We start from the raw sequence: 24,659 nt of genomic DNA on the forward strand, positions 1-24,659 counted from the left end.
TTTTAACCTCTTAAGACCCAGGAAATGTCAGCAAAGTACAAGCTTTTTTTGTTTCTTTATTCAATAAGTGCCTATATTGGAAACATCATGATGCAACAGTTTTTTTAGATGCAGTTTTTAAAATTTTTATGGAATGCCCTTTGTGGTGGACAGTTTTCTTTTCTTTTTTTTTTTGTATAAAGTTGTGAAACTCTTGTCCACAAATGTGGACAGAAAATCCATAGCTGGGTCTGAGGAGGTTAAAATTAAGTTCTCCCATAAAGTTATACCCCACTGTCTTTCTGTAAATATGTTTTGTATCTCACCAGTAAGTAGATTATTTCTTGCTTCGTACTTTATTTATACGGTCATGAATTTGACCAGATCCATAAATTTCAGTTTGTTCGCCTTTAAAAAAATATTGCCTTTTTGTGGGATTTCAATATCCCACCTCGTTAACTAACCTTATTGCTCTTTTTTGCAATGTGAATAATGGATGTAGGGTGTAAATACGTTGAAGACCCTGAGGACACAAAATGATGAAGTGTTTCAGGTATAGTTTTGACCTGTCTTATAGGCAAACATGTCCAACAACAACAACGAGAGGTCTTCATTGTCACTTTTTGTGTTTCAAGATGTTCCCTACACTCCTCTCTCTTGGGGACAAGTATAGACTGCATCAGACCAGTTCAACGCCCACACCTGCTTCTTCCACAGTGTTGGTAATATGTGCAAAATGTGGTTTTGCATTGTCTTGTTTGAATATTTGTGGGTGTCCCTGGAACAGCTGTTGTCTTCAAAGTGACGTGTGCTGCTCCAGAGTTTCAGTGCATTTTCCAACATTAGTGGAGCATCACAGAAGTGACAATGACCTTTGCCCTTTGCACTGACACACCGTGACAGACATAGGTTTCTAAGCTTGTTGCTGGTAACAGTCTTTTTCAACTTTGGTCCAGTGCACACCAAAAAAAGACCTGGATACTGATTTGGCTAAGCATAACATTGAGTGAAACATTTCCATTGAGTGAAGTATGTTTCTGGACACAGTTAACACTAGGCTTCCTTTGGGCTCATTTGTGGATGGAACTGTATTATAGAGCTTCACAAAGGTTCTGTACTGTAATCCTGACCCATGTGGTTCTATCAGCTCTAGACAAATGAAGGTTATTGATGTCGTTGGTGTTCAACTTATGCTCGCACCCTTTCCCTTTATGCACAAACATTGTTTTTTATTTATTTTAACCCATAAAGACCACCAAACATCCACCACTGACCAAAATCATCTACTGATCTAAACTGTTTAATACCTGCTGATCCACTAATCCTATCAATACATGTAAATAATTGATGTAAAATGCAGTTTTTCATTTTTTCATGGTCATCATCAGATATGACCCATTTGGACGTTTAGAGGCTCCGTAGTGAACGTGGAAACACCGTCATCTTCTACAACATTGATTCACCAGTAAAACCCGTGGAGTGGGATCAATGACAGTGGATGTAGACACTTAGTTTATATTCAGTTAATGATATATTTTACTGAAAAGGTCACTTTTTCTTCAGTTTTCTCTGTTTTTGACATATTAACCCTCAAATTTAATCTGAGCTTTTTTGAACATCTACATGATCAATACTTTAAATATTGGAAAATACCAGATTTTCACTTAAAAATGGAAAATGCAGAACATAATATTAGAATAAATAGTGATAATTTATGGTAGCAAATCTTTCTCATCAGATTTTGAATTATAAAAGCCATTGAATTTCTAGCACAGAATTTTTTTGCTCTGAAATTAAGTATGAATTTTTTTTGTCTCTGAATTAAACTCATGTTTTCAATACCCCATTTTCATTTTTGTTTTTCAATGTTCATAAATTCAGAATAAAAAATTCACATTTAAAACATTCAAGTTATGTAAATCCAAGCTGCTCAAATGCAGGCCAAATTCAGATGCAAAAAAATCAGTTGCATAAATCACTAAAGAAAGATTAAAAAGTGAGGAAAAATTCATGGGAATTGCCACAAAAGTAGCACTGGGTCTTTGTGGGTTAACTCATAATTAACTCTAAATTACTCCTGTCCTAACTTGTTGCAGCCTGAATGTGAGGAATGGATTTATCTTTACAACTGAAATTAAGAGGACCAAACGATGAAAAGAAATGTGCTTTGTAATATGATGGATTATAGTGGTATCTGTGTGATACTACAGAAGACGGGTCCGTGTAACACAGACAGATACAACTGTGCTCATAAGTTTACATACCCTGACAGAATGTGCATGGGATGGTCTTGGATGTTCCAACATGACAATGACCCAAAACACAAGGCCAAGTCGACCTGTCATTGGCTACAGCAGAAAAAAGTGAAGGTGAAGGAGTGTTCATCTCACTCTCCTGACCTCAGTATCATTGAGCCACTTTGGGGAGGTCTCAAACATGCAGTCCATGCAAGAAAACCAAAATCTTAAAGGAACTGAAGGTGTTTTGCCAAGAGGAATGGGCAGCTTTACCATCTGAGAAAATAAAGAGCCTCATCCACAACGGCCACAGAAGACTTCAAGCTGTCATTGATGCTAAAGACACCAATATAGAGGATTAAGAACTAGTATATGTAAACTTTTGATCAGGGTCATTTAGATAGTTTCTGTTGTCAGTATGATTTAAAAACACATTAGTTTGATAATAAATGGCTTCACCCAACCACTAGCCACGAGTAAAAGACAAGTTTTTGTATTATCATTCATATTCTCTGAAAAATGGTCAAAGAATCATAAATTCTGCTAGGGTATGTAAACTTATGAGCACAACTGTATATTGACAGATTGACAGACAGACAGACAGATGTGACCTGATAGTATACTTACTTGTTCAAGCTGTTCAAGTCATAGATAGGTAGGTAGGTAGGTAGGTAGGTAGGTAGGTAGGTAGGTAGGTAGGTAGATAGATAGATAGATAGATAGATAGATAGATAGATAGATAGATAGATAGATAGATAGATAGATAGATAGATAGATAGATAGATAGATAGATAGATAGATAGATAGATAGATAGATAGATAGATAGATAGATAGATAGATAGATAGATAGATAGATAGATAGATAGATAGATAGATAGATAGATAGATAGATCGATCGACCGACCGACCGACAGACAGACAGACAGACAGACAGATGCTTTATTAATCCAGAGGGAAATTCAAGTATTCAGCAACTTTACATATAGCGCAAGACAAAAAAACAGACAGACCAACACAAAACAAAACAAAAAACGGTGGGTTAGTAACCAGGTTGACATTAAGGTTAGTATATATATACTCTAAAATACACTTGCTAAAGAATTTCCTCTAAAAGAGCTTCCTGTACAATACTGTAAATAAAGACTTCTGATTGTATTTACACATTTCAGGGCAGTGCTATAAAGTGAAAAAAGTGATATAAAGTGAAACAGTGATGTAAGTATAATCGTGATTTAAAGTGATCTGTAGTGTTTTGAAAAGTAGGTGTAGTTCAACTACATAAGATACATGCTTTGATGCTTTACAGTCTCTTGGTATCAGTCCTAATGTGGTCCAGACTGAGACAGAGACTGAGAGTCATATTGTCAACACTGAAATGCAAATGAATTTTTTCATGCAGAACCCCCTGCTTCTGTTTTGGAGATGTGTTTCAGTTAATAAACTTGTTTTTTCACTGCTATTTTTGTTACTTTTGGCTTTACTTTTCATTGACTATAATGGCCCTGGTTGGAACAAACGTGGACTGCAAACACTGCAGGAATCAGTCTAAAAACAGAGCATACTGTAAACTTTATATTTCACACTCCAACAAGTGTAAGTCTGTGTGGTGTTGACACTTCCAATCCAGGGTCTAAGAGCCTAGCCCCAGAAGATCTTGTCTCCCCCAGCAGGTTATTCTGGTGTTATTATGAGAACTCAACATGCTCATTATGGTTGTGGCACTGCTTTCGGGGTGGCTGTCTTCTCTGGTGTACCAGCAGTGGAAATGCTTGTGGTGAAGGAATGACAGGGAAAGAGAAAGGGCGACGGAGAGCAAATGAAACAGGGAGAGATGAGGAGGATTTAGGAGACAAAAGCAAAAAAGATAGAGGCGTCAGCTTAGAGCAGGGTGTGACAGATAGAAGAGATATAAAAAGATAGGAGAGAGATACAAGGGAGAAACAAAGAGATATGGAAATAGAAAAGAGAAAAGGCACAGACATGAAACCTAAATCACAGCAGACAAGAGCTTGTTTGACCACTTTCCACCTCCCTGTGCATCAGCAAACCATCCTTACACAGGAAGGAGACAGAACTAGGAACACAAACAACTGGACAGAACCACCTGTAAAGGAAAAACACAAACCACAGAGACACCCCACTCATATACACATGCGCATATACACACTTAGACTTACGCTCACACACATTCCTTGCATGAACAGTCTTCTTGTGCGCAGTGGAGCTGAGAGAGACAGCACTGTCTGGTTCACCGCCACCACCTCCGTAATCTCTGCCACTGCCCAGCGTGAAAACACACCTACACAGAGGTGACTGTCTTTAAAACCTATTTATTTGTTGGGTGACATGAGGTTGTTTCATTTCCACACATTGACTGCAGAAAAAGCAAGGTGAGAGTATGCCGAATATGGAGTGTTTCTAATGAAAGAGGTGTAATGTCTGTGTCATTTTCTATCAAAACATCATGTAATCCCTTTGTCATCATTTTACTTCCATTGGGTTTTTTTCAGCTGGAAACAATTCTAAACACGCTGATTGTCAACTAACAGAGATATCCAGATAAATATAAACCATGAGAAGCATCTGAGCATCCAACTAAGCCCAAAGTGCATGACCGTCGTGATTATTTGCTTATGTATGTGACAGAAGAAGAGAGAGATCTTTCCAGAATATTATGGCTCTTAAATGAAAGAGGTGTTATTTCTGTATAATTTTCTCACAAAACACTACTTATTCCCTGTCATCATTTTACCACCGAAGGCTTTTTTCACCTGGAAACAATTCTAAACATGCTAATTATGTAATAGCAGTGACATAAATATAAACCATGAGAACCATGTGAACACCCGACCAAGCCCAATTCACAATTTTCTTAAATTCTGGTTTGTAAAACACTCTATTGGTTGTCTGTGTGTATGTACAGTACACAAGTCACTGTAAACATTGATATCCAAACAGCCTGTGTTGCTGTTACTCTTGCTGTGCATCAAAGAGCAGTCTTGTGTCCTCACTAGGCCCAAGCTGCAATTTGGGCTCAAGGCGTGGCTCAGCACCCATTGGGCTGTGTCCGCCCTGCGTACCAGTAATGACCCCTTCCCTATGGGGAGCGTTTGATCTGGGCTGCCTGTGTGCTTCAGCAGGGCCTATTTCTGGAGCGTGGGGGGGATAAAGGGAGCTTTCAGACTTGGTGCCAATGACCATAATTAAGCAGCTTTAAGGGGTGGCAGTGAGCGTGCTAGCAAGTGCAGAGTTTGTAATTTGGAAGAAGGGGGCCGAGTCGCCGTGGCTCATTGGAAGTACATAGGAGGGTCGGGTGGCACCCAGCGCACTGAAACACAAGGGACAGAGTGTGTGAAGGGGACTGTAAAGGGGATGTTAATGACTTGGCTCCATTAGCACCCACCCCTGGGGCTGGCTGACCAGCGGCCTTAGGCTGAAATGCGGAAAGATTGGCAAGTGTGACACATGCAGTCAGCCCCGCCCAAACAGAGTGTCATTCAAGGCGACCTTACAGAGCTTCAAGCCTTTGGCCAGTCAGTTCAAAGAGTGAGCACTAATGGACTCAAATGCTTAATCTACAGCCTCCTGAACTACATACTTGTCTACTAATGTTGCTGTGAGTGGGCAGTTGGCTGCTTTAAATGTACATATTCAGATTTGGTTGTGGTATATGATAAGATCCTACGTCTCCAAAAGTGCTTATAATCAGTATAATTACATGAATAAAATACTTTTAATTGCAATCACAACACAATTTCTCAAAATCATTACTCTGTATATAGAGAATTATCTTACAAATGACAGGCTAATGCTCTTACTAGCGTGTGTTTCATTGCAGCAGAGCTTAAAGTTCACCTGAGGTGCTGTAGGAGGGATTAGTACTGTTCATTAACATTAAAAATACCATCTATAAATGGAAACTCATTTCTTTTATAAATTGAGATGCTGTTTAAGTTTTTTGTGAACAAATGTCTTACTCTGTAAAACTCTTTTGTCTTTTCTCTGTGATTACACATTGTTTCACTCCCTTTCCTGTGTCACCCTTGAGATCTTCTTCACTGATGCAGAATGGGTGGCCCTTGTTTCTCTACAAAGCCACTTTTCTATGATGGAGGTCAAGCACAATAATAATAAAAAAAAGCACATTATCTTGTCTCTTTCACATCTAGTGTGCCTGCTAACAATACGTCTTGACCAGATGTCTGGTGGTGCGTAATTACTGGCTCTTGTGGCTGTGCAGAGGTCTGGGTATGGGCCTGATCCTGGACCAGGCCATGACCCCTCTTAAGATAATGGGAGCTGATCCAGGTGCTGCTCCCTTTCTGCATGTCTCCATTAACACTTCGGCAACACAGCGGGTGAAAATGCAATGTCTGTCAACACCGATTCTCATTATGAGACACCGCATAATGTGCATGGACAGAAGCCAGCTTTTGCACTGTGTTTATGACACATCATTATGCTTTTAAAGATCTTTCCTTCCTGCTGCAGTCAGAATGTTCAATCAGCACTGCTAACTATGGTATAACGCACAGGTGTCAAACATGCGGCCTGGGGGCCAAATCTGGCCCGCCAAAGGGTCCAGTCTGGCCCCTGGAATGAATTTGTGAAATACAAAAATTACACTGAAGATATTAATCATTTTAGTTCGGGTTCCACATACAGACCAGTTTAATCTCAAGTGGGTTGGATCAGTAAAATACTATCATAATAACCCATAAATACTCACAAATCCAAATTTTTCTCTTTGTAAATGTAAAAATTTTCATGTCATTTTCCTGTATTTACACTAAAACAAACTAATATTTCACAAAAACATGAATAACCTCAACAAATATAAACATTTTGAAATGTCTGAAGTGTAATTTTAGCAATATTCTGCCTATTATTAAATGTTTTGTGTATTTGTTGATCCACTGCGATCTGTAAGTTGTAATTTACATGTTTAAATAAAAAACTGAGACATAATATTGTTAAAATTGCACTTAGTTTTCTTAAGAAATTCCAGTTTGTTCACGTTATTCACATTGTTTTAAAGGATAGTTGGTACATGTAAACATTTTCATCACATAATTTTCCTTTTTTTGCTCTAAAACAAAGAAGAAAGTTTGGAGTTGACATTATTTATATATTATTATGTTACTATTTCACTGGTCTGGCTCATTTCAGATCAAATTTGGCTTAATGTGGCCCCTGAACTAAAATGAGTTTGACACTCCTGGTATAAGGTATTGATTTGAGATTTTATATTAATTATTTATTATTTATCTGCACTTCACTCTTCTCACTCGTTACTACTCCTTCATATCTACTCTTTCCATGCATGATGTTTATAAGTGACTGAGACTTTAGATTTATTGTTTGTTTGTTTTTTATCTCTAATTTTATCTTTTTTTTTTTTTTTTGCTTTGAGTGCACTTTATTCTGCTCTGTACTGTCTTGCTGTTGCAAAAATCTTATCTTATCTTATCTTATCTTATCTTATCTTATCTTATCTTATGTGAGCAAAATCAGTCAAGATGACAGTTTGAAGTCTCTCAGTGTATTCATTTGATTCAGCAACTATCTATCAATCTAGAACAGGAGATAAAGGAAAGTACAAGCATAAATATATTTAAAAAGAGGTATAAAGAATTGTTTCTAAATAGGTATATGGAACATGAAGCATAAAAATAGTATTGTCTCAAATATCAGTCATGGTTCTTGGAATTAAGAGAGAATAATACGAATTTCAGAGATTTTCATGTGTGTGAGTGGATTAAAGTGAGGACAAATGTGAAGTCTAGATGAAGTGGGATTGTGGATGTGAAATTATGGAATGGATTTTATGATGCATTTAAGTTATCTGCTCCTTTGGCGAAGTTTAAAAAAAAAAAGGTACATTAAGTTCAAAATTATTCAGAAATATTGAATTGGGATGGTAGATATGTTTTTGTTGTTGATTTTTTTTTTTTTTTTTTATGGTGTGAATGCTCAATGCTGTACACATTTAAGTTGATGTAAGCAGTGTATTAGTTGAAAAGGATAGGCAAAAAAATAAGCTTTTGCTTCTAACCTATTCCTTTTTTGTTTTTTCTGTTTGTCATGATTGAGTACAATGATTGATGTAAAACCAAAACTAAATTCATTCATTCATTCATTCAACTTGTGTCTTATTTCTATTATTTCTTACATTTTATTGTACTTTTGATGTCAATTCATTCATCCTAATAAATTCTGCCTAATTGTCTAAACTGTTAATTGGCTCAAGGCTGTTGTAAATACCCTAATGGTTCCTTGTAATTAACCAAATTATACTGAGTGCCAGAAAACACTGCAGACAGGGATGGAGAGTCTCTGGGGGATTATGCGTATTTTGGTCGTTTTAAGTCTGTGAGGAGGTGTCACCGGGTGCCACCGTTCATTGACAGGCTTCACCGGGGCTTCTGGGTAAAGGTCCATGTGGCCACCCCCTGGAGAAGGCGTGTAGTTGCTCGACACAACCACTGGGTTTGTAACTTGACACCTGGCTGCGCGGTTCATTTGCCATCGCTTTACCCACAGAAAACCTATTTAAAAAGGAAAGGGATGAGTCCAGCGCTCCTGACTCCGTAACCCCCCATCCAAAAAGAACCCCAGCTTTTCTCTCCGGCTGCGCGTCCCTCAATCTGGATCGGCATAAATGAATGAAACACAGGGGAATATCGACAGACAACCGCACAGGAAAACTCTCTGTCAAACCATCCTGCCAGAAGGAATTTATGTCGGGCTTGACAGGCAAATCATCATGAGAGTTTTTTCTCCTCTGGAACTTTTTCACCTTAAACTTCACAAATGAGCACAACGGCCACCGGTGTCTTCTGCCCCCTTGCAAAGGAGTCACGCTGTGATTAACGGATCAGGTTTTTGACTGCCAGGACAAATGAATACAAATGAATTTAGGCACCCGAAGGAGAGATTGCAGAACCTCTCATCTAGACACAAAGTAAGTATCCCGTTTTCATTCAGCTTATTTCACTTTTACATGAGGAGATGCTGGGATGTCATGACATGTTACCAATGGGTAGGGGATGGATTTTTACGCACGAAGCCGGATCCACCGTGGCTCCATGTGCGTATACCTGAGTTGTGCCGGCTGGCGGTGGTCCAGCTCACCATGCAGGACTGGGCTCCGCTCGGGGATTGTTGTGGCTCAGGGGACCCGTTTGGAAGACGGGTTGTCATTTCGGTAACGCTCCGTAACCAAAGACTCGGCCCCACCGTTTGCTGCGTCTGAGCAGAAAAGCCAAGAAAATCGGTGCATTTCATTCATTCATGTGCGCATTTTTACGCACACCGCACTGTAATCTAAAACTTCAGAGAGCATATGGATGGCTAGTGAGTGGTCATTGTTTTATTTTGTCCCATAGGAAGTTTATTGAAGCGTTTTATTTGCAGATAAATTGCGGGTGCGCGCAAAGGAACATTGTCATTATCTTTATGGATGCGTATTGTATTAAAATGACTCATCTGACAGGACGATGGAAAGAGCCAATTATGCAGACCTATAAAGTTCCACAAGGGACTCATCAGCATCCACCGGAGTATTTGTTAGATTTTGTTAGGATGCTTTCCATGTTTTCCGCTTTACGGATATGGATCGCTGCCAGATTTACGCAGGACACGGCACTTTTATCACATAACATTTACCTCTAAGGGGAATAAAACACACAACATATTAAAGATATTAAAGTGGATGGCCTCATTTTTTCTTTCCTGAGAGCATCTCCTTTATGTGAAAGTGCCTGCGACTGCTGTTATTACAGCTACTCTGGAGTATGAAATGCATATGTTTTACGCAGCGTGAAAACACTCGGGCTGTTGTAGTCTATATGGACCGAAATATTTGCTCTTGACTGCGGTGTTGACTTTATTTTATGGGAAGTAGCCATCCAGCTGTCAGCTGCAGTCCATTCCACGCTCAAAAGTCATTAATCCAGCCATGTATTAATTAATGCGCGTATTCATTTGCACGCATGTGTCTCCTTAGTGGTAGGATACAATGCAGTGAACATCTGGTCTGGTAAAAGGAGATGGAATAGATACAGTCAACAAGGGAGAAGGAAAGCCCGGAGATAGACTTCACGTCCCCCAGTTTTTTTTTTTTTTTTTTTTTTTTTAATAATCTGAATAATCGGCCAAATATTATCAGTTAATCACACCTGCCTGGATGCTGTGCAGAAAGTGTCCATCGTGTGTAAAGATGATCAAAAGGTGACCAGTCAGACCTAAAACACTAACTGAACAAAAGCATAGATTAAAGTTATATGATGGTTTCAGGTGTGCATGGGCTCAGAAAGCTCAGTCTACCTGGGAGGTGTGAACCATTGTTTAGCAAATGTCCACATGGTGTCGCCCTTTATGTCTCACTCTACAATAAGATACCTTTTTACGCACTTTCTCCTGTAGTTTCACTGCAGTAAATATAAATGCACTGGAAAGCAGAGGAAAAACACAAACATATTCAATTACACTTTTAGAGGTTTAATCTGTCTGGTTTTAGGTTAATAATTTTCAGCTGATACAAAAAAAAATACCCTCTTATTTAAAGGATCAATATGAATTTACATGAACAACAGATGTCATTCAGTGCTGGTGTACCACTGGATTTATAAGATGCCAGTAACAGTCTCCTCCTCAGCAGCCACTGTCAGTGTCTCCTCATTCACAGGAATTTTCCACTGTGTGTGTGTGTGAGTCAGTGTATGTGTGTGTTTTGGGAGTGGGTCTGTGTGTGAATACTCTGTATATGTGTGTGTGTGTGTGTTCATGGTCCAGGATCGCCTTAGGGAAGTCCTCTGGGGGAATCATTGAGTAGTCCAAGCTTGTGAAAAGAAACGGAAACTATACTGGCTCCTTGGTGTTTTTTTTCCTCAGCCTTTGACTAGTCGGGTGGAGGTGGGGGGCGTGGGGGTGGGGGTGGGGGGTGTGACTTTGGGGGTCGAGAGGTTAAAATCAGAGGGTTCAGACGAAGAATAGGAAAAGAGATAAAGAGGTGATGGCTAAAACATATGACAGAGGAATTGATGAGTTAAATGTAGACGGCAGGGAAAGGGAAACAGGAAACTTTGGCTTTATCATTTGTAAGTACAGCTGCCTGGTGTACCATGTGACACCAGGAAATCCGCATCAAATAATGACTGGATCCTTTGGCCACCTGTGGACCATTTGCAAATGTCTGATTCATTCTTTGTTATCCCATTGTCACTTTGCTGATGACTGTGCATACATCTGTTTTTCCTCTTAGTAGTTGTTATGTTTGATGCATTTAGAGCAAGATCAGCTGATTTATAATGACCAGAAGACTTAGTCATGATTGGATCAGCAGAACAAAGTAGTGTTCGCCCACTTCTGTCTTTCAAAACTGGCTCATGGCACATTCTACTTTAGACTGTCTGGTCTAATGGATGACTTTGGAGGGGGTATTGTTCAGTTGGCCTGTATTTCATGCACTCAGCTGAGCAGAGAATTCCCTTTGGGAGTCATGTCATAGCTCACTGTTGCAGTATGTAAAACCACACCAGACAGGGTCAGTGTGCAGATGTCAGCCATGCTGATTTAAATGTCTACTATGCAGATACTCGCCTCAGTGCAGCCACCTTTACAGCTCCGCAGATGAAAAATCACAACCTGTCACATACGCTTCAAAACTCCCCTAATGAAAATCTAAACAAGCTACTGAGATGCTGGAATATGAAAAGCCAAAGAAAACAGCAGTGTTTCCAAGGAAACCTGGTTGAGTTTCCACAGATGTAAACAGCCTGAGGGGCAGAATGAGAGTCATTTTTTGCTGCAGTCAAAAGCTCAACATTGATGACTCATTTTCAGAAAACAGATCTCTCTTCAACTGATAAGACACTTAATGAGACCATGACCAGCTGGGAGCCTGGGAGATACACACTCACTCATTCACACACACATTTTGTATCCTGAGAAACAACTGCCAGCTGTGAGTGGAGTTGATTGTGCAGCAACTAAGGACACAAAGTGAGCAAATGAAACACATGAAGGCACACACATACACACATGCGCACACTTGATTAAAGGTTAATAAATAGTGAATTTTTACAGGGATATATATTGATGATAAATACCTGATTAACCTGTTTATGTCAATCCAAACCTGCTACCCCTATCCTCCATAAAAACGGTCAGAAATGGACTTAACTATCAATCTAGTAGCAGCTGGAGAACATTTCCATCTAAGTTGTTTTCACACTTTTCTCATTTACTCCAATTTTTCTGACTTTTCAGCTTGATCTGACTCTAATTCGCAGATGTGAAACCTGCCTTAGACCCCAGTGAGGGCCAAACAGTGGGTCTTTGGTCTGAGTAGAAGATGTGGTCTTGGTCCAAAACAAATTGAGGAATGGGGATTTCTTCCTTTATAGTGTAAAAATACTTTTTGGGAGACTTCGGAAGGTACACAACGCTACCTTAAATCAAATGAGTTGAATTAATAACGTGTTGATGTCAGACACATACCTGTCTAGTGTCTATAAATCACTGATTGTCAAGTACAGGAAATGTAACACATATAGATGATGGAGACAGTACACAGATATATCATGCAAAGTTGTTTAATCCACTAACAAAACTGCACTAAACTAAACAGTATTTTGTATGCAAATAAAGTACCTCGGTTTGGACCTTGGTTCAGACATTGAAGTGTGGAAACATCCTTAACCATCTGATCCTATTAGAGCCAAGTTCTCCCAATTACCTAAATGACCCATTGGCCAGGACAGTGGGTCACAACTAATGAATGCATTATAAAAGAAAATGCTAAAAAAGAATGAATAGCCCTTTGTTCACATATTTATTCACATTTTTACATAATATGTTTGTACAAAAGTTAGAGTCTTTCCAACAGTCATGCATTTGGAGGCCTCTACCTACTTGCTTGCCTCCAGCTACAGCTGCTATACACATTTCCTCCTCCAGTATGTGTGCGTGTGTGTGTGACCATGTGTGTCTGGATGACCTCCAGCGGTAAACAGTGGCTCCCTTTCCTGTCACCAGATCTCGGTCCCCCACTGAGCTTCCCAGTCCCCTTGCCAATCAGCCTCCTCAGTTCTGCTGCACACCTGGATGGGGTGAAGGCGTTGAGAGAGACCATGTTGTTTTTTTCTCCTTGTGTGTCACACTGTGTGCATATATTGGCTTGGGAAGAAGCGGTGATGGATAGGTCTCGTACAGTATTTCTGTCCTACAAACCACAATTTGAAGCTGTGTATGTGTGTGTGTGTTGGTGAGAGGTGCTCTTCGTGGCTTTGAGTTGAAAGTGCTTTTGCAGAAGTGGGTTCCCATTTGTCATTCACACAGTCATAGCAACGGCAGCAAAGTGTATGGATTTGTTATCTTGATGTAAACCTCTAATTACGGTAAAACTCAACAGCTACAAGTAATTGTTATTCTGTTAGGCTTCTTAGGATACACTGGTCTACAAGGAAAATGCTTCCAGAATAAAAGTAATGAAATTTTACCACATGAGAGTCACTGATAAAGAAAAATCAAGTCAAAAATGCTGGTTGGCTGAACTTTCCAAGATACAGCCTTGGGTCAAAATGTGAAATTCAAGAATTAACGAGAGAATGGGTTTGACTCAAAAGGAATATTTGTCTCAGAGCTACAAGATCTACTTCAAAACACTGTCTGCACATTAGAATACATTCACTTTACAGGTTCTATTTAGTGGAAGATTTATTAAACTATTATATAAATGTACATAAACCAATATATATGTGTAGTAACACTTAATCATATACCTTGAAAACATTAGCAAACTGGCACTTTTGTCATTTATTTTCCAATTAATCTTATTAAAATTCGTAACATTTAGCACATTTAATGTCTGAAGCAAATCATTTCTGAAAAATTGTAGACCAGTGACATCAGATCTGTAATTTCAGCCCTTTATATGATTTTATGGGCTATTGAGAAACTAGCACTGCATTGTCTGATAATAGAAGTTTTGCCTTCATTAAAGCATACCATACATTATTGAGTCATTAAGGTAGATCATCACACAAACATTAGCAATTGTCTCTGTCTAATGTCCTCTCTTCTCTTTCCCCAGGAGAGCCCTATTGCTCTGTACCGTTTTATATTGTACTTGTTACCTGGGACTTACACAAGTACACTCTGAAGGTAAGATACAACATCCCTTCACCTCCACTCATCTCCATTAAACACATGTAAACTCTCCTCACCTCTTGCCTTCTTCACTGCTCATTTACCAGTGGAAAAAAAAAAGAAAACTGTAAAACTTATTGGAGCAGTGGGGGGGAATTTGGAGTTTCTCGTTGCCTGTTTGGTAAGAGCCCAAGCACGTAAACACATTGCTATGAGATTTGGGCCGACCGTTGCCATGACAACGTGTGTTGAGAAAGTCAGTTGAGTGAGCGAGGGAGTGATCAGATCGTGGATTTAAAGCTGACCATTGCAGAAAATTTAGTCACCCTCTGTGATTTGGGGCTTCCACTTGATTCAATATGAACATGACTATGCTGCTCAGAAGTTCACTACAATGCATTTCTTTTAGGGTAATATAATATGAGTTCATTAGAATAGAATAGAATAGAATAGAATAGAATAGAATAGAATGTCTTTATTGTCATTGTACAGGTACAACGAAATTAAAAAGTGCAATCGTCAAACAAAAACAACAAAAAAACAAAAACACAATGCATCTCCCTGACATCCTTGGCATTACATTGATCAACTGAGTGTCCACTGACAACACATCAGGCTGTGTGATCTACATAACTGAGTGGCTCTTATTCTTTCTTTTTTTCAGAAAGATGACTAATTTGTTTTTATAAATATCTACACATGACATAAAGGTAAATGAGTGTCTGTCCAATATAGGCTGTCTGTTATCATTGCTGCAAGATGCATGATAGATATTACTGTATTTTTCTAAGAGACAGATTTTTCCAACATGACGTCCGTTTACCAGACGTACAGCATCACATGTGATCATTTATCTTCCTGTTAAGATGTAGTGGAAACCATAGGATCATTCTCTGGGCCGATGGCAGACAGTGAGCCAAAATCACTTCTCTTCAATTTCATTGACAGTTATAGGTCGACCGATTTTTTTTTAATGACTGACATCCCCTTCCCTCTGCTTTGAAATTTTGACAGTGAAAATGCACATATGCATATCTAAAATCTTTCACTTTATTACAAAGTAACAAATACCTAAGAAGATCTAAGCCAAAGTAATAAATACAGATATAAATAAGAATTAATCATAACATCAAACCCAAAGTAAAACTTGCTTTTTTAGGAATTAAACCTCCTCAAAGTCAGTCCAGTTTTGAGGCCACTATGGACATTTTTTCACAGCAATAATAAAAGTATTTCTATTTTCAGTACAAAGTGCCGAGAATACAGTAAAAGGACAAAAAGGAAATAAGCAAAATATTAATATAAATACAAGCAACAAATAGAATCTGTTACAGATGATGCTAGAGTGTCAGCATTATCCACCAATGAGGTAAACTAGTGGAATGTGTATTATTTGCAGAGGAGTATAAACAGTAATAAGTACTTGGCAGGTATAATAGCAGATAATTTTCCAGACAGATGTACTTGCAAAGAGTCCAAGTCCATATCACTTAAATAAATGTTGACATTCAAGTAGCCACAGCTCAGTAATCCGTGTGTTGTTTTATGGTGTTTATTGTCTTGACAGGTGACTACATTAGAAAAAGGAATTATAATATATTTTCTAGATACGTGCAACAACAAGAACCACAAACATATACATTTCTATAGAATTAAATTAATTCTAATTACTTGTTTTTATATTTATACATTCATAGTGTAATCTTTCATTTCCCCTGTTTCATTTCTCACATGCGATGTATTGCTGAGAGGATCATTTTCCGTTCAGAAGTATCACAAATGGCCCACTGTAGACAAGTCAGGCCAGGAAAAGAGAGATCCTTTGAGTGTGTTCGAATGAATCAGTGACTTCATCCTTGACAAGGGATAACATTACAGAGTGAAGAGCCTTGGACTTTCTCTGTGTCCTACTTGAGTGAGTTGGCACAGACTCAGGCTGCGAACTCCAGCCATGTGTTAAACACAAGTCTGTTTTCCCCATCCATACAATATGTTGTATATATAAAACCACATGGCTAATGGATGCTTCATTATACTACAACTTGTATTTAAATATAAAAGTTTGGAGACAGAAGTCTATGGAAGTAATACATGTGAAATACCCTCTGCTTCACTGCCAAATGCTGCTGTCCTTTACTGCAGAAAAGACCACACAGAAGGAGAATTCACTGTAGGGCGAGGTATATACTATACCCCAATCGGGTCTTGTTTCCTCAGACGATTTTATAAAGCCCTAATGCTTCAAGGCAGGGGAGAGTCTTACAGCCCTAAACAGAAAAGGGAAAAACTATAAAGAACAGGCTATAAGTCTAAATTTGGCTCACCTGTCTTTTGCAATGAAAATACATATGGTTCTTTTAGATGTGTGAGTGTAATGTTTCATGAATTTTAAAATCAGATCTGATAGTCTGTTAAAACCTGGTAGCATTTCCAGACATCACTTTTAGTCAAGACTGTATTTAACATAATACTTTATAGACACATTTTGTTAACACTTTTTTCTTCCCTTAGATGATGTGTATCAGTGTGAACAGAAATGAAAAAATGTCTTATATGCAATGTTTTAATGCAGTCATATCTGTCCAAAGTACGAGACCCCATTCAAAGGTCTAATGAGGCAACTCTTGTAGGATCTAAACAAGTGCATCACATTAAAGGCCTTGTTCTCAACTACCTAAACAGACAGCAACTGTTTGGACATCCCAGCTGTCTGTCCCTTTATCTTTTCCAATTCCTGTCATCTCATCAACATTGCTAGCCCCTTTTTCTATAAGCTCACAAGCAGGGCTTCTATACACATGTCCCCATTAGACATGGCCCAATGACCACAGGTCATAGAGAGACCAGAAACAATAAAGATGGTGAGGGGCCTAGGTCCCAGATCACAGGTCATACAGTGAATGAGCGCTGGGACGGTCGAGACTGAAATTCTGAAGAGAGAGAGAGTCAAAGTTGGCTTGAATGCTGGAAACTGTGCTCTGCCTCCAGGCGGGGAGATGCTGGGCTCACTCGCGGTTACTGTGGTCATGTTCTGAAAGTCCAAACTGTCTCTGCTGATGAGGAGGGCAGAGTGGAGCCTATTACAACAAAGGAGCAATGTCTTACAGAGCATATAGGAATTATTCACTACTGCTACTGTTCATATGTGGTGTGGAGATTTTTCTAAGCCAAGTGCACATTTAGAAAGCGTATTCCTGCTCCCTGAGTTCACACAGCATCCATCAGCCTCTCTTTCCCTTGTAGCAGAATATGTAAGCCAAATGTTTATAAGAGAGGATTAGGGTCTTTAACCTGATTGTGCATTCCTGGTACTGGCTGCTTTGGCCTCACATTCTCCTCCACTTGCTGTGATGTTTCCTTTAAGCACAACGTGACTCCCAGCGACAGATTGTATAAATACAGATCCTGCGTTACATTATTTGTCTGAGTTATATTTAAAAGTATGTCCATCTATGAATTACAGCGTACTTCATGTTATGTGCCATCCAAAAATGATCACACCACAACTTGTGGTAATGTAAAGCACCATGAGGTTAAGAACCACTGATATATAAAGTAAACGCCACCTCAGCACCTATTTGCAGCACCTACGCTCGCAGAGAACATGAGTGAAACCACCAAGGTCACTACTCCCCTACCACCAGCCTGTCTGTCTGTCTGCCTGGACCTATACATAGTCATTTGTTTTGGCTTAAGTTTCTCCACTGAACCTATGAGAGCAGTTTTGTGACCTCAAAACCCAATGAGTTTATTGTAGTAAGTCCAGTTTTGCTTTAACATTTTATTTTCTCATCTATTCATCTCACAGTGTTTGAGCTTTGTGAGCTGCTATTCTGTGTTGGCGTAAAGACCAGTCTGACATGATGTATGATTGTGATGCTGCCATCTCTGTAATGTGTGCTAACACTGTGTATATATTATTCTGCTGGAAAGTTATTGGAAATTTGGCTCTTAAGCCAGTGTACTCAATCCAACTGCCACTGGAGAGAAAGGCAAAAATATCTCAACATACATCACTTCTTTAAAAAAGAACAGTTTCTCAAAAATTACTCCTCCACGTCCTATTAATAATCTTAAAATGTTTAACAGTTTTCCTTGCTTGCTCCCATTGATCTCATCCATTTTGCTGCATGCTAGTGTTACCATGTAAACCAAACAGTGGTTCAGTTAAAACGTGTTACTTCCACATGTAATAGATGGATTAGTGTTTTTTTCAGAAAGGTTTGAGGACATGAAGTAAAACAGCAAAAAGCGCTTGGTCCAAATATTTCATGTTGGATTCATTGGTCACTCCTGACCTTATATGTCCTCAAGTGATGCTTGACCGTTTAAAGGTAAACTTTACTTGACATTTTAAGTTGTATTTGCTGAATCCCCTGAATGAAGCCAGATATTTCACTTGTCCTCACTCATATAACCTTAGAACTTATCAGGTCCACATTCCCTAAGTCTAGTTGGAAGACAGAGGAGAAATAAATGACTGTCAATTAGCAGCTCGATAAAAATCTTTCATTTTCTCTCACACATTTCATTCCTGCGTAACTGCACTGATTTTGTTAACACGTCTAAATGTTTTTTTAGCTCTAACACCTGTCTCTCTTCTATTCAGATGTGGACATCCTCCAAAAGTTGGGGCTTAAGGGAGAGAAGCTGTCGCGCACGGTGCCAGCAGGCATCATTCCTTTCAGATCGGGGATCATCCTCAACCAGCGAGCTCACATCGAGGCTCCACTGCGCTCAGTCTTCCCAGCGGCCATCTGGCCCAATCTGGCACTGGTCCTGAGTGTGCGCTCACACCGCGTTAACAGTGCCTTCCTCTTCACCCTGCTCTCAGGTCGAAAGAAGCTTCTTCTTGGTCTGCAACTTGTGCCAGGAAAATTGGTCCTTCATACTGGACCAAACACCTCTGTGGCACTGCCTTATGATCCCCATGATGGCCAGTGGCACCAGCTGGCAGTGGGAATTAATGGACAGAGAGTGACTCTATATGCCTCCTGCGGAGAGCAGAGTGTTCATGCAGACTTTGGGTGGGACAGTGAGGAGGGACTGGCTCCAGAGCTCCAGGGCTCCTTTCTGCTGGGGCGGACAAGCCAGCAGCAGGCCTCAGCACACTTTGAAGGAGCCATCTGCCAGTTTGACCTGGTCCCTTCTGCACAGGCAGCTCACAACTACTGCAGGTACATTAAGAAACAGTGCAGGGAAGCAGACACATTCAGGCCTAACCTCTCTCCTTTGCTGCCTATCCTACCACGAGATACAAACATCACAGCTACCGCTGCTACCCCTAAACGCGGTGGCCTGGAAACATCTAGGAAGCCTAAGGGGCTGAGCCTGGCCAGGAGTGTTGCCGCTGCTGCCTCTGCTGTTAGATATGTGCCCCCCACCCAAACAATTAAACCCATTCCTACACCCCTGTTTGGAACTGTGATGCCAGTCACAGTCCAGCCTAGACTGGTTTCACCACCACCCAAGGCCAGGACTGAAACTGTCACAGTACCACTCAGGACAAGACCACCACCTACAAAAGCCCCAACCCCAAGACCTTCTACATCTAAGGCTTCAAATAAAACCTCTAAACCCAGCCCCCCAAAGCCCACTGTTCAAAGTAGCCCCAAAAAGTCTATAGCATCAGACAACAAGAAAAAACCTACTGTTCCAACTATTGCCAGCACCAAACCTCCCAAGACAAAGTCTGATTCTGCCCTATCAGACCAAGGTACAGTCCCAAAGAAACCACAACCCACCACCACAAAGAAGACTCCTGCCAAGCCAAAAGTTACAACATCAAAAGCCACTCCGTTCAAACCCACAATACCCAAAGTAAATTCCGCCAAACCTGCACCTTCAAAACCAACATTATCCAAAGTCAGTCCATCAAAATCAACATTTTCTAAAACTGCCAACGCTAAAACTGTAAAGCCAGTTTCCAAACAGGTCACCAAGCCAACAAAACCAACCAAAACCAAGGCCCCAGTCACCCCAAGACCTACCAAACCTTCATACAACCCAGTAACACCACCTGCCACTGATGGCTACCAAAGCTGGGATGTGGCACCGACTCAGTTCTCCCTGCTGGCTGGACCCCAAGGACAGAAAGGAGACCAAGGCCTAAGGGTAAGAACTACTACTCGAACTGTCAGCTTTTGGGGTGGTTAGTGTACATGCTGGTGGAGATAGCAGCTAGAGCAGATAAAGTTAGTCAAATATGGTTTGGCTGTTCTCAATAGCTGCACCAGGCTGCAGAGTCCTGCTAACCCCCAGACTGAAAGCGAAGATTTGATTTAATATCAGTAAAGCTACATCACAGTCAGCAAAAAATGTGTTCGCTGGTTATGAGGCAGGGTTGAGTAGAGGGGTTGGTGCTTGACATCAGTGAAGTGGTTAAAGTAAAGCATTGGGGACATCCTAGTGTGTACTGGTCTTTGTCACAAGTAAAAGACCAGCTTTGTTTCCAGTGCTGCAGGGCTGGATATGAACCAACCGAGATATGTAGGCTAATATGCCACTATCTCTTTTCCCACACCGGTTAGAAATCCTCCTTTTTCCTCCTTCTTGCCTCGCTCTTCTGTGCACAGAAGCCTCCAGGCTGGGTGTGACGTGTCAGGTCTGACGCCTTGCCGTCTCTGCACCAGATTCCTCCGTCATATAGAATAGTGGAGGTCATATGGCCCTCTTTCAAAGCAGGGTCAGAGGTCAGAGCAGTCAGTAAACACAATCATTCAACTTTCCCGCGCAGCCACACAGGTACTTATGATCTGTCCCGCTTAGAGAATAAAGAAGATAGGACCATTTTCTCCATTTTAGTGCCGAACGTCAAAGTATGTCTCTTTATAGGTTGCATATTATTGAAATTGTGAAGAAGTTATCGGAGAACTGTGTTAATTTGATTTAAAAAAAACATACCTATGGAAGTTGTTTTATAGTTGAAGGATAGCATTACATTTTTCTATACCTTCACTTGGGGCCTGAATTAGATAAAGATACCTACTGAATGTATTTGTAGCTTCATTTGGATTCATTCCATTCCTGTGACTTGATCCTCTAAACGTCATTTTAGTGTCAAGTTTTAGCAGGCCCAGTGTTTATTTGTAGTGACTCTTTAATTTGTTGTAGTAGATTACAGGTCTGCGTGTCTAGAACTGGCTAATTGACTTCTATAATGTCATCTCCACCATACTTGGCTGTTCATTTATGGACCGTATGGCAGGTTTTACAGCTACACATGCAATTTTAAGGCCAACCAAAATAAAGACTTGTTTTATGTGTCATGTCACGTTATGGCTGCGGTGTATGCTGGATATGCACACCTAAAGCTGACTCTGTTTGGATGGGTATTTAGTCTGAGTCTTAAATGCACTCATTGAATAGGCTCACATGTTTCAGTCATGGTTAAATTATGGACTGTGAGATTATATCAGAGATTGCACATATGTCTTTCATTGTCTTATCATGTAGCGCACTGCAGGATCTCAGATGAGCCCAGTCATGGTTCTTTGGCAAAATACTTTGAATTCTTTCCTCTTAGTCTCTCAGTTTTGCACACACACCTTCATTCCTGCACGTGAAAAGCACAGCATTCATTCAGCTTTTGGCTGATGGCTTGCCTTTCATTGCTCCAACTTCCTAAATCAGAAGGGGTCATCTTCTGAAAGACACAACAAACCCGTAAACTCGATTGTTTCCACATGTCAGTGTTGTACAAGAAAGACAGGAGCACAGATATGGCACAGCTCCACACCTGAATTAACCTTGTTTCCACTGCCAATGTAAAAATGACATTTTGTTTTCAGTTTCCCTTCATCTTGCCATTCACCATAGACTTTAATTTGACTGCACTCCTGAATTTGATCTAATTTATTCAGGAATTGTGTGATTTGGCATTTTAATTAGATGAAGTTATAGTGGCTTTGACTTTAAATTTAATTGACATCTGAAATTTCATGCATATCCTGGCTCCTGTTTTCAGTTTCACTGATTATATCTGCAAGCTGCTGCTACCTCTAATAAATGCTTGGATGGTGTCGCACTTGGAAAGCTTTTCGAGCATAAAATTTTAATTAATAAAAATGAAAGATTAGTTGAGCATTTTCACATTTTTATGCAAAATGTTTTCCAGCTGTTTTTTAGTAGTTAGTAGCCTATATTGGCAAATACAGAGTTGAGATTCATACGCCAGAGTCAATGGATATGTAAGGATGGACAGGTGTGAGGAGGAAAAGAACGGTAGGAATAAACAAACAGATCAACAAAAAGGATTGTTGAAGCAGGGGGTGGAAGTGTGAAGATGGACGCGGGTGTGTGTTGATGTTGACAGGTCCATAAGGCCACCATCGAGCACACCACCTGTAACAATGGGGGTGGTCTCAACCTTGGAGGTCATTCTGGAAGATGGTAAGATGGAGAGATGGCGGGGGGTTAATTATAATCTTCAGAGCGACATATAAACCACATCGCAGACAGACACGCTGTATGCGCTGTAGGGGTCGTGTAATAACCTTTACACTAAGACGAATGAGTGTATCCATTGTTTTGAAGTTGTGCCTTGTCTCTTAAAGTTCACAGCCTTGTGAAAATTGAGATGAGGAAACTATAGAAAGGGTACAACATTCACACGTCAGTAACTGGGTGCTTTATAGTATGGCGGCTGCTTTTTAGCTCATTTATTACATGTGAAGATCCAGTAAAAAGGCAGTTTTAAACAGCATATTTAAGATGCTTGAGTGGATTTTACAGTGGACAAACGTTTAGAAAATGCTGCATACGAGACAGCCAGAGCCCTGTAGTGCTCACTTAGCTACAAGCCCTCTGTTTTTCCTCACTTCTTCTTTTCCACTTTTTTGATTAAAAGAAAACGAGCGAGCATGAGCTTGATAAAACCACACTGGGGCATTGAGTGGTGCAGGAAATGACCTGTTATTTCTAGAGTTTCTACGGTTTCCTGCCACACAAGCACAGAACCTCCTGATGGATAAGGTTGACCTTTCATCACCTGGGGATGGAATTACTTCAGAAGGAAAAAGGTGTCACTTTTTACCCTACAGCCACTGTGCAGTTTGTCTGTAGACAAGGGGGGGATTTACTGTGGAAACACACAAACGACAATCATGGTTTTAACAGATTTTGATAAGGGACATTGCTTAGTTATTGACTGAGACTGTCTGTGTGCTATCAACAAATATGTGGTAATGCAACCATGGACTGAGGACTGCCTCTGTTTTCCTCCAGGGACTGCCAGGACCTCCAGGGAAGGCAGGGCTGCCAGGCAAAAGGGGTCCACGGGTGAGTATGGGCTACTTCTCCACAGTTACACTCACACACCTCCATCTACATCAGTCTCATTTTAATCTATGATTTCTGTGAACAGTATTAATATGGCTTTTTAAGAAACCATTTCAATAGGTATTTTTGTGTAAGCATTTACTTTATTCTAGTGTTTCTGTGTGTGTGTGTTTGTTGTGATAGTTCTACCCCTGCTGACGTACAGTACACGTTGACTAAAAGCACAGTAATAACCGCAGGAGTGACTCAGAGAAACACACAAGCAAGCAAACAAACAAACAGAGAAGGTCAGAGAGGGCTGTATCTGTGTGTTCCGTGGTATCCCATGGTGCATTTTCTGCTCTTACAATAATAACCTGCCAACCCAGACTCGCACATCACTTGAAATCCCTCCCGCCCCCCCAGCTGACACAGACACACACCCCTCTCACCCATACGCATGCACAAAGTTTTCCTATGCAGGCAGATTGACCATATTCAGCATGGGCCTGCGAGTGCTGACCTCCCACCCCTAAGCATAAACAGGAAAGCTCCTAAAAAGACTGCCTTTCAAAAGGTTGCCTGTGCCACAGGATGCCTAATAAAAGCACTGTAAACAGACAGAGAACACATGGCTCGGCTGGACTTTCTTCTCCTGAGTGAGCTGTTGCAGCAGGCTGCGCCGACACCTCATAGGAATCCCATTCTGGACTAATGAAAGGCCTCTTTCTCAAAGGCAGTTAAAGAGATATAGTCTTCTTCATAGGTGTTCTTTTAGGAATTCTCAATCACCGTTTGCCACATATGTTCAGACATTCAGATGCTCATGGTTGTATGTTCTTTTATGTATCATTTAATAAGTAGTTACTGTGTCTGTGTGTCTCAGAGAGGCCCTTAAGCTAAAGTCGCTGTGATCCCCTACCACTATAGATGCATAAGGAGGTCTTTGTCTGGCTCTAATTAAAGCTATTTAAACCTTTGCAGCACCTCCCGTCTTGTCCATAGGAGCAGTTCCACAACATTACTCCCTC

The 24,659-nt window shown here is 40.3% G+C and overlaps 1 protein-coding gene across 1 annotated transcript in view; it reads left to right on the forward strand.

The window, feature by feature from the left end:
- Window positions 1-8,759: 8,759 nt before the first annotated feature.
- The window catches only part of col27a1a (collagen, type XXVII, alpha 1a), an 81,585-nt gene continuing 65,685 nt past the window's right edge, over window positions 8,760-24,659 (forward strand). The window contains exons 1-4 of the mRNA XM_030149804.1: window positions 8,760-9,181; window positions 14,315-14,385; window positions 18,980-20,484; window positions 23,596-23,649. Coding sequence (XP_030005664.1) covers window positions 9,129-9,181; window positions 14,315-14,385; window positions 18,980-20,484; window positions 23,596-23,649 — 1,683 coding nt within the window. The 5' untranslated portion in view covers window positions 8,760-9,128. The remainder of the gene's footprint in view (window positions 9,182-14,314; window positions 14,386-18,979; window positions 20,485-23,595; window positions 23,650-24,659) is intronic.

The sequence above is a fragment of the Sphaeramia orbicularis genome, chromosome 12, assembly GCF_902148855.1.
Source record: "Sphaeramia orbicularis chromosome 12, fSphaOr1.1, whole genome shotgun sequence".
NCBI classification, from domain to species: domain Eukaryota; kingdom Metazoa; phylum Chordata; class Actinopteri; order Kurtiformes; family Apogonidae; genus Sphaeramia; species Sphaeramia orbicularis.